The following is an 11444-nucleotide window of genomic DNA, read 5'->3' on the forward strand; positions in this document are numbered from 1 at the left end:
CCTTCATCCCCATCCTGGTATACATGGCCCCCTCATCCCCATCCTGGTATACATGGCCTCCTCATCCCCATCCTGGTATACATGGCCTCCTCATCCCCATCCTGGTATACGTGGCCCCCTCATCCCCATCCTGTTATACATGGCCCCTTCATCCCCATCCTGGTATACATGGCCTTCTCATCCCCATCCTGGTATACAAGGCCTCCTCATCCTCCATCCTGGTATACATGGCCCCCTCATCCCCATCCTGGTATACATGGCCCCCTCATCCTCCATCCTGGTATACATGGCCCCCTCATCCCCATCCTGGTATACATGACCCCCTCATCCCCATCCTGGTATACATGGCCTCCTCATCCTCATCCTGGTATACATGGCCTCCTCATCCTGGTATACATGGCCTCCTCATCCTGGTATACATGGCCTCCTCATCCTGGTATACATGGCCTCCTCATCCTCATCCTGGTATACATGCCCATTCATCCTCATCCTGGTATACATGGCCCCTTAATCCCCATCCTGGTATACATGGCCCCCCATCCCCATCCTGGTATACATGGCCCCTTCATCCCCATCCTGGTATACATGGCCCCTTCAGCCCCATCCTGGTATACATGGCCCCTTCATCCCCATCCTGGTATACATGGCCTCCTCATCCCCATCCTGGTATACATGGCCTCCTCATCCCCATCCTGGTATACATGGCCTCCTCATCCCCATCCTGGTATACGTGGCCCCCTCATCCCCATCCTGTTATACGTGGCCCCTTCATCCCCATCCTGGTATACATGGCCTTCTCATCCCCATCCTGGTATACAAGGCCTCCTCATCCTCCATCCTGGTATACATGGCCCCCTCATCCCCATCCTGGTATACATGGCCCCCTCATCCTCCATCCTGGTATACATGGCCCCCTCATCCCCATCCTGGTATACATGACCCCCTCATCCCCATCCTGGTATACATGGCCTCCTCATCCTCATCCTGGTATACATGGCCTCCTCATCCTGGTATACATGGCCTCCTCATCCTGGTATACATGGCCTCCTCATCCTGGTATACATGGCCTCCTCATCCTGGTATACATGCCCATTCATCCTCATCCTGGTATACATGGCCCCTTCATCCCCATCCTGGCATACATGGCCCCTTCATCCCCATCCTGGCATACATGGCCCCTTCATCCCCATCCTGGCATACATGGCCCCTTCATCCCCATCCTGGCATACATGGCCCCTTCATCCCCATCCTGGCATACATGGCCCCTTCATCCCCATCCTGGCATACATGGCCCCTTCATCCCCATCCTGGCATACATGGCCCCTTCATCCCCATCCTGGCATACATGGCCCCTTCATCCCCATCCTGGCATACATGGCCCCTTCATCCCCATCCTGGCATACATGGCCCCTTCATCCCCATCCTGGCATACATGGCCCCTTCATCCCCATCCTGGCATACATGGCCCCTTCATCCCCATCCTGGCATACATGGCCCCTTCATCCCCATCCTGGCATACATGGCCCCTTCATCCCCATCCTGGCATACATGGCCCCTTCATCCCCATCCTGGCATACATGGCCCCTTCATCCCCATCCTGGCATACATGGCCCCTTCATCCCCATCCTGGTATACATGGCCCCTTCATCCTCATCCTGGTATACATGGCCCCCTCTTCCTCATCCTGGTATACATGGCCCCCTCTTCCTCATCCTGGTATACATGGCCCCCCTCATCCCCATCCCCATCCTGGTATACATGGCCCCCTCATCCCCATCCTGGTATACATGGCCCCCTCATCCCCATCCTGGTATACATGGCCCCCTCATCCTCCATCCTGGTTTACATGGCCCCCTCATCCCCATCCTGGTATACATGACCCCCTCATCCCCATCCTGGTATACATGGCCTCCTCATCCTCATCCTGGTATACATGGCCTCCTCATCCTCATCCTGGTATGCATGGCCTCCTCATCCTGGTATACATGGCCTCATCCTCATCCTGGTATACATGCCCATTCATCCTCATCCTGGTATACATGGCCCCCTCATCCCCATTCTGGTATACATGGCCCCCTCATCCCCATCCTGGTATACATGGCCCCCTCATCCCCATCCTGGTATACATGGCCTCCTCATCCCCATCCTGGTATACATGACCCCCTCATCCCCATCCTGGTATACATGGCCTCGTCATCCTCATCCTGGTATACATGCCCCTTCATCCCCATCCTGGTATACATCGCCCCCTCATCCCCATCCTGGTATACATGGCCTCCTCATCCCCATCCTGGTATACATGGCCTCCTCATCCCCATCCTGGTATACATGGCCTCCTCATCCCCATCCTGGTATACATGACCTCCTCATCCCCATCCTGGTATACATGACCTCCTCATCCCTATCCTGGTATACATGGCCCCTTCATCCTCATCCTGGTATACATGGCCCCCTTCATCCCCATCCTGGTATACATGGCCCCCTCATCCCCATCCTGGTATACATGGCCTCCTCATCCCCATCCTGGTATACATGGCCTCCTCATCCTCATCCTGGTATACATGGCCTCCTCATCCCCATCCTGGTATACATGCCCATTCATCCTCATCCTCGTATACATGGCCTCCTCATCCCCATCCTGGTATACATGGCCCCCTCATCCCCATCCTGGTATACATGGCCCCTTCATCCCCATCCTGGTATACATGGCCCCTTCAGCCCCATCCTGGTATACATGGCCCCTTCATCCCCATCCTGGTATACATGGCCCCTTCATCCCCATCCTGGTATACATGGCCCCCTCATCCCCATCCTGGTATACATGGCCTCCTCATCCCCATCCTGGTATACATGGCCCCCTCATCCCCATCCTGTTATACATGGCCCCTTCATCCCCATCCTGGTATACATGGCCTTCTCATCCCCATCCTGGTATACAAGGCCTCCTCATCCTCCATCCTGGTATACATGGCCCCCTCATCCCCATCCTGGTATACATGGCCCCCTCATCCTCCATCCTGGTATACATGGCCCCCTCATCCCCATCCTGGTATACATGACCCCCTCATCCCCATCCTGGTATACATGACCCCCTCATCCCCATCCTGGTATACATGACCCCCTCATCCCCATCCTGGTATACATGACCCCCTCATCCCCATCCTGGTATACATGGCCTCCTCATCCTCATCCTGGTATACATGGCCTCCTCATCCTGGTATACATGGCCTCCTCATCCTGGTATACATGGCCTCCTCATCCTGGTATACATGGCCTCCTCATCCTGGTATACATGGCCTCCTCATCCTGGTATACATGGCCTCCTCATCCTCATCCTGGTATACATGGCCCCTTCATCCCCATCCTGGTATACATGGCCCCTTCATCCCCATCCTGGCATACATGGCCCCTTCATCCCCATCCTGGCATACATGGCCCCTTCATCCCCATCCTGGCATACATGGCCCCTTCATCCCCATCCTGGCATACATGGCCCCTTCATCCCCATCCTGGCATACATGGCCCCTTCATCCCCATCCTGGCATACATGGCCCCTTCATCCCCATCCTGGCATACATGGCCCCTTCATCCCCATCCTGGCATACATGGCCCCTTCATCCCCATCCTGGCATACATGGCCCCTTCATCCCCATCCTGGCATACATGGCCCCTTCATCCCCATCCTGGCATACATGGCCCCTTCATCCCCATCCTGGCATACATGGCCCCTTCATCCCCATCCTGGCATACATGGCCCCTTCATCCCCATCCTGGCATACATGGCCCCTTCATCCCCATCCTGGCATACATGGCCCCTTCATCCCCATCCTGGCATACATGGCCCCTTCATCCCCATCCTGGCATACATGGCCCCTTCATCCCCATCCTGGCATACATGGCCCCTTCATCCCCATCCTGGCATACATGGCCCCTTCATCCCCATCCTGGCATACATGGCCCCTTCATCCCCATCCTGGCATACATGGCCCCTTCATCCCCATCCTGGTATACATGGCCCCTTCATCCCCATCCTGGTATACATGGCCCCTTCATCCTCATCCTGGTATACATGGCCCCCTCTTCCTCATCCTGGTATACATGGCCCCCTCATCCCCATCCTGGTATACATGGCCCCCTCTTCCTCATCCTGGTATACATGGCCTCTTCATCCTCATCCTGGTATACATGGCCTCCTCATCCCCATCCTGGTATACATGGCCCCTTCATCCCCATCCTGGTATACATGGCCCCTTCATCCCCATCCTGGTATACATGGCCCCTTCATCCCCATCCTGGTATACATGGCCCCCTCATCCCCATCCTGATATACATGGCCTCCTCATCCCCATCCTGGTTTACATGGCCTCCTCTTCCTCATCCTGGTATACATGGCCTCCTCATCCCCATCCTGGTATACATGGCCCCTTCATCCCCATCCTGGTATACATGGCCCCTTCATCCCCATCCTGGTATACATGGCCTCCTCATCCCCATCCTGGCATACATGGCCCCTTCATCCCCATCCTGGCATACATGGCCCCTTCATCCCCATCCTGGCATACATGGCCCCTTCATCCCCATCCTGGCATACATGGCCCCTTCATCCCCATCCTGGCATACATGGCCCCTTCATCCCCATCCTGGCATACATGGCCCCTTCATCCCCATCCTGGTATACATGGCCCCTTCATCCCCATCCTGGTATACATGGCCCCTTCATCCTCATCCTGGTATACATGGCCCCCTCTTCCTCATCCTGGTATACATGGCCCCCTCATCCCCATCCTGGTATACATGGCCCCCTCTTCCTCATCCTGGTATACATGGCCTCTTCATCCTCATCCTGGTATACATGGCCTCCTCATCCCCATCCTGGTATACATGGCCCCTTCATCCCCATCCTGGTATACATGGCCCCTTCATCCCCATCCTGGTATACATGGCCCCTTCATCCCCATCCTGGTATACATGGCCCCCTCATCCCCATCCTGATATACATGGCCTCCTCATCCCCATCCTGGTTTACATGGCCTCCTCTTCCTCATCCTGGTATACATGGCCTCCTCATCCCCATCCTGGTATACATGGCCCCTTCATCCCCATCCTGGTATACATGGCCCCTTCATCCCCATCCTGGTATACATGGCCTCCTCATCCCCAACCTGGTATACATGACCCCCTCATCCCCATCCTGGTATACATGGCCTCCTCATCCTCATCCTGGTTTACATGACCCCCTCTTCCTCATCCTGGTATACATGGCCCCCTCATCCCCATCCTGGTATACATGGCCCACTCATCCCCATCCTGGTTTACATGACCCCCTCTTCCTCATCCTGGTATACATGGCCCCCTCATCCCCATCCTGGTATACATGGCCTCCTCATCCTCATCCTGGTTTACATGACCCCCTCTTCCTCATCCTGGTATACATGGCCCCCTCATCCCCAACCTGGTATACATGGCCCACTCATCCCCATCCTGGTTTACATGACCCCCTCTTCCTCATCCTGGTATACATGGCCCCCTCATCCCCATCCTGGTATACATGGCCCCCTCTTCCTCATCCTGGTATACATGGCCTCTTCATCCTCATCCTGGTATACATGGCCCCCTCATCCTCATCCTGGTATACATGGCCCCCTCATCCCCATCCTGGTATACATGGCCCCCTCTTCCTCATCCTGGTATACATGGCCCCCTCATCCCCATCCTGGTATACATGGCCCCCTCATCCCCATCCTGGTATACATGGCCCCCTCATCCCCATCCTGGTATACATGGCCCCCATCACGCTGCACACATAAGAGCATAAACCATTCTGCGTACCTTCTGTCCGCTCCCTCGCAGCGTCCTGTTCTGATGCCAGCAGCTGATTTCAGTTTGTGAGGATCACATATCAGTGACGTCATGCATTGCTCGCATGCTGAGGTCAGCTCCCGGAATACCCAATGCTCCCCACGCTGGGACTGTAGGAGTGGAGAGCAGTGAGTATTCATTAATAGCGTGATTGCCCAGCCGCTGCAGGAAGCCGGCGTCTGTGGTTAACACTGTGCCCGCTGTTAAAGAGAATGAATATTCACTGCTCCCCACGCCCATAGTCACTCCCAGCTCTCGATGCCGGCTTCAGTGCATATAGCTGGGTGGGATTATGGGCGTGGGGAGCAGTGAATATTGCCACTTTTCCTTCTTGGTGTAGCTTCTGATATCTGCCTTAGCAATACTGCCCCCTGGTGGCTTAACAGTGTAACTCCCCTCCTGCTCTTTTCACCCTGCAGTGTTGCCGTCCTTGATAAAGTCACCGACTTCCTGCTGTTCCTTGGAAAATTACTGGTGGTGGGCTGTGTGGGTAAGTACACCAATAAAGTGAGAGGTAGACTGCACGTGACCTCACCACAGGGAGGCGCCGCTGAAACCATGCAAAGGAGAGAGGAGCAAGAAATCTACGTTGGTTCATTCCATCCTTGAGGGGACGGTCATCCGGTGGGCCTGTGTACCCCTTTAGCCAAGGTGCCCGCTATGGTCCCTGACTGTAAAATGAAGACGCTTGTCATTCTGGATTTGTATTCTCCTCGAACTGCATTCACAATTCTGCCGGATTCAGAGCTGAAGTCCCACAGCGTTCCCAGCACGTTTTGGTGACTTGAATTTCAAGTAATCCGATGTAAAGAAAATGAATCCAGTGGAATTCCAGGTCGCCTTCATCCGGCTGGTTAATGGATTCCAATATCAACCAGCAGAATTGTGAATACAGCTCTGAGGTGTAAAGGACACATCCCACTGCTGCCGCAAAAAGGGATGATTCTCACCAAATCCGGTATTCTCTCTTAAAATATCATTGTCATTTCTATTACTTTGCAGGAATCCTGGCTTTCTTCTTCTTTACTCATCGCATCCGGGTTATACAGGACACGGCCCCCACTCTAAATTACTACTGGGTACCGATTCTGGTGAGTGCCCCCCAAACCACAGAGAGGGACGCCGAACATGTTATGTCTGCAGTGAGCGCCCCCTAGTGGTGGCTGCACAAAGTCAGACTTGCATGTTACATGCAGGGGATTTGGAGCTGTGTACCAGGAAATACGGCTCATTTTGGAACTTGTAGTTCCATACCAACTGGAGACCTCCCCTCCAATATGTCGGATGTCTATCGGACCCCAGTGATTTCTCCTTCTCTCCGCAGACGGTGGTGATCGGCTCCTACCTCATTGCCCATGGCTTCTTCAGCGTGTACGCGATGTGTGTGGACACCCTGTTCCTGTGTTTCTGTAAGTATCGCGGCTTGGTACACTCCTGGGGATGGGGTGGTGGGGAACCTAAGAGCTTGCACTCTTCTGTCTCTGCCTGTCTATGGGTGTCCCCATCAGGACAGTCCCCCGTCTGTACTCGGGTCCGCTGGTGTGTACAGAGACTGACCGCAGGGAGTGCTGGAGGATTAACCCCTTCTTACACATGCCCTGATCAGGCCACTGATGTCTCCTGTCTGACCCGCCCTGACAGCTCTGCTTCTGTGCAGCCATCACACTAGGACACCAGGGCCCTGATTATAGGTGGGGGGCTGTCCATGGAAGCCTGCACCCCTCTAATGATACAAGGATCTGTCCTATACTAATCCGGGTTTCTCTTTTTTTTTCCATTTTTCCCCTTCTATCTAATCCTTCAAACTGCTTCCATTCCTCCTCCCTGCACTGCTTGTCTCTGTAAATAATTCTTGTACTCCCATCTCTGTCCCCCTCTGCTTCGCACCCTTTCCATCTCGCGCCTCCTCTTGCCGTCTTGCGCCTCCCTTTTTCTCTGCCTCCTCTTTCCAACTCGCGCCTCCCTTCTTCTGTCATCTTTCTGACTCGCGCCTCTCTTTTTCTTTCTCCTGTTTCCTCCTCGCTCCTCTCTTCTGCCTCGTTTCCGCCTTGCAACTCTTCTGCCTCCTGTTCCCACCTCGCACCTCTCTTCTGCCTCCTCTTTCCTCCTTGCCCCTCCCTTCTGACTCCTCTCTCCGTCTCGCTCCTCTCTTCTGACTCCTCTTTCCGCCTCGCGCCTCCCTTCTGACTCCTCTTTCCGCCTGACGCCTCCCTTCTGACTCCTCTTTCCTCCTTGCACCTCCTTCTGACTCCTCTTTCCTCCTTGCGTCTCCCTTCTGACTCCTCTCTCCGTCTCGCTCCTCTCTTCTGACTCCTCTTTCCGCCTCACGCCTCCCTTCTGACTCCTCTTTCCGCCTCGTACCTCTCTTCCGACTCCTCTTTCCACCTCGTACCTGTCTTATGACTCCTTTCTCCGCCTCGCGTCTCCCTTTTCTGCCTCCACGCGCCTCCCGTCTGCCTTTCTTCTATCTATCTTGCTGCCGGGGCTGACGCTTTACAAGGTGAAGATCTGGAGAGGAATGATGGCTCCTTGGAGCGGCCATATTACATGTCTCCGGAACTCAGCCAGATCTTGCTGAAAAAAGATGCAGAGCTCCTAAAATCCAGCGAGAGCCAAAGCTGAGGGCGCGGGCGGTGCCGCCGTCTACCTCCTCTCTCCTGACACCACTAACCCTCCTCCTGTACCTCATGCCTGGCACAGACCAGGGCACCGGGCCGTAGCTTTAATGGAGCTGGTGCGGAGGCCGGGGACAGCCTCTAAGGGTTAATCTGTACCTTTTGTGTGTGCGCAAAATACGACATGTATGGAACATGCCAACACCCAGTGCCTTGTTACCCGCTGCATGACCCGCGCTCATATCTGACATGTGCCGCCATCTTCACGTCTCCATTCCCTCCTGCACAGTGGAAGATCTGGAAAGGAACGATGGCTCCTCGGAGAGACCCTATTACATGTCGCCCAACCTGCAGAAGCTGCTGAACAAAAAGAACAAAGAGGAGGGCGAGAAGTGATCGCTGCACACAGTGACCTCACGGGCCGGACACGTGCGCCATATCCTCTCCCAGAATATAGAATGTATATAATGTCACAAATCAACTTCTGCGGGCAAACTTACTGTAAATCTCCACTGTCATTTAAGGTCAAAATTCTGCCGTCTGTCCTCCTCACTGATACACGGCTCCAAACCTCCTGCAGAGACATGGAATTAATGGCAAAATCCCTGCAGCCACCACTAGAGGGAGCTCACTGCATTTACATCCCTTAGTTTGCAGCAAGCTCCTCTGCTCCCTCTAGTGGTGACTGCAGGTAAATCATGTTATCGCCAGCTTTATATCTAGGCAGGAGATTTGGAGCTATGTATTATGAAAAAAATGAGGTTTGACTCCCCCTATAAAGATTTGCTCAGGTCAGACTAATTGTGAAATATATCTATTATAAGGTGGGGAAAGGTTGAAGTTTTTCCCCTACCCAAATCCCTGGCATAGATATAAAATTATTTACCTTTGGCCACCACTAGAGGGAGCTCACTGCATTTAGTTCTGTATCTAGTAAACTCATCTGCTCCCTCTAGTGGTGGCTGCAGATAAAATAGATTTCTATCTTTTACTCGTGTGTCCATGCAGGAGATTTGGTGCAGTGTATCAGAAAAATTAAGTCCTGAACCCCTTTTAAGGATATACTAAGGATTGACTCTGCACTGAAGTATGGATCGGTTTCGATTAAGAAAAAAAAAATCTAAAGGATACATTATTTTGGTGATGTCTTCTGGTAGAGCTGGGTTGGAGCGTCTCCCCAGCTTTTCTAAACTCCTGCATGTGACTGACCTATTGATGCCGTTTTCAGGAGTCTAGGAAAGCTGGATGAAGTGCTGTAATAACCATATGGGTTTCCCAGAAGCAGATCCTTTCTATTATAGGAGGCGCAGTGCCACCTAAAGGCAGAGTCCTCCGTTACACTACTTTGCCCATCATCCTTGTGGCCACAGCTTGGCGCCCAGTCACCAGGTTTCACCTACTGTTTACTGGACTGTCAGTTGTGTTTTGTTTTTTATGGTTTTTTATATATATATTTGCATGGAGAGTGTTTTACGTCTTTGTATATATATATATAATCGTGTCCACCACGTTTACTGAGATACCAAATGTCGTTGCTCCCTGCCGTTTGTATAAACTTGCGCCTTAAAAGCGTGTTCAGAGATGAACTCCGCAGATCGGTAATAAAGGTTTTGTATAAATCGTCGTCTGCTCGGGTCTTTTATTTCCTGACCAGGGTGAGATTATGACCTCCACTGTGCCATTATAACCAGCGGGAAGGGTCGCGTGATTCCCCTCCAAATAGGGGTGTACATACTTATCTAGATTAACAAAAAAAAGTGGTCATGTGATGAGCTGAATCCTGACAGTGAGGATATTACACGCTGTTAGGACTGGGCATGTCCGGCCTGGCTCAATTCATTTCCATTGATTGACACCACACACGTCACCTATGTAAATCGCATACTTGCGGTTTCCTGACTCGCCGCCGGCACCAGAGAATCCTCATGGCGTGCAAATTTGAGAAGTCAGCAGTCACATAAAGTCACTGAAGACTTTCATCACAAACTTGGACAACCCCTTTAATGCTCTTAAAATAAATAAAAACATACAAACCTTGTCAGACGCCACAAGAATTAACATAGTCGTATCACACAATCTTACACGTTATGGATTGTTACATGTACACAGGATCAGAACCGGTAACAGCACAAGAACCACTAGCAGTACAGAAACACAGCATCACAATCATAATCAGTACAGAGATAAATCACCAGAACCACTAGCAGTACAGAAGCATCAATAACCCCCCCCCCCCATTCCTTACATAAATACATCAGCACCATCATTAGTACATGAATTCAGCACCAGAACCACCATCAGTACAGAAATACATCATCAGAAACGCCATCATTAAATGAATAAATCACCTGAACCATGATCAGTACATGAATACATCACCAAAATCACCATCAGTTCATGGCACATTAATCGTAATGTCATGACAGACCCATATACATTTGTATCGCCTGAACCTGTAACTCCCAATATGTCCTTTAATGGTAAGGAGTATGCTGGGAGTTATCAGTCATGATCATACTGCGGACCGTACATGAACCACAGAAGAAAATTGGTGTCACAAACATTTACACCTAAGTACCTTTTATAGACGATGTCGTCTCTGATTGGAATAGTTCTTTCTTTTCTTCATCTTGTCCAGACCCCATGATGACTTTTCTCATCCACAGCCGTCTCTGCAGACTTCCATCTTCTCCGGTCTTCTGCAGCAACTCTCCACACGATCCCCTTAAAGATAGTAGCATGACTTATAATGTTCCAGAATAAAAATATCTGCCCTACGCTGAGCCCCTGCATGGATGGTTGCCCCTTGCGGTGTTTCCTGCAAAAAATATGACTCCTGCATTATCCCTCTTATGGTACATGCCCTCCGCAATGCCCTCTCCTTGCCATACAGGACCCCCTCCACACTGTGCCCCCCATAGGGGATAGTCTCTATACTGTGGCCCCTCATCACATTTCCCCTCCTCATAC

The 11444-nt window shown here is 52.2% G+C and overlaps 1 protein-coding gene across 3 annotated transcripts in view; it reads left to right on the plus strand.

The window, feature by feature from the left end:
* Positions 1–10094, plus strand: part of SLC44A2 (solute carrier family 44 member 2 (CTL2 blood group)) — an 86172-nt gene extending 76078 nt beyond the window's left edge. For 2 of the 3 annotated variants that reach the window (XM_073587555.1, XM_073587556.1), the window contains exons 19-22: positions 6279–6349; positions 6862–6950; positions 7184–7268; positions 8360–10094. In XM_073587555.1, the coding sequence (XP_073443656.1) occupies positions 6279–6349; positions 6862–6950; positions 7184–7268; positions 8360–8481 (367 nt within the window). In that variant the 3' untranslated portion in view covers positions 8482–10094. The remainder of the gene's footprint in view (positions 1–6278; positions 6350–6861; positions 6951–7183; positions 7269–8359) is intronic. The other variant, XM_073587557.1, reaches the window with a different exon arrangement.
* Positions 10095–11444: the final 1350 nt, after the last annotated feature.

This window comes from Dendrobates tinctorius, unplaced genomic scaffold, assembly GCF_039654945.1.
Source record: "Dendrobates tinctorius isolate UK_male_01 unplaced genomic scaffold, ASM3965494v1 ptg000099l, whole genome shotgun sequence".
Classification (NCBI taxonomy): Eukaryota; Metazoa; Chordata; class Amphibia; order Anura; family Dendrobatidae; genus Dendrobates; species Dendrobates tinctorius.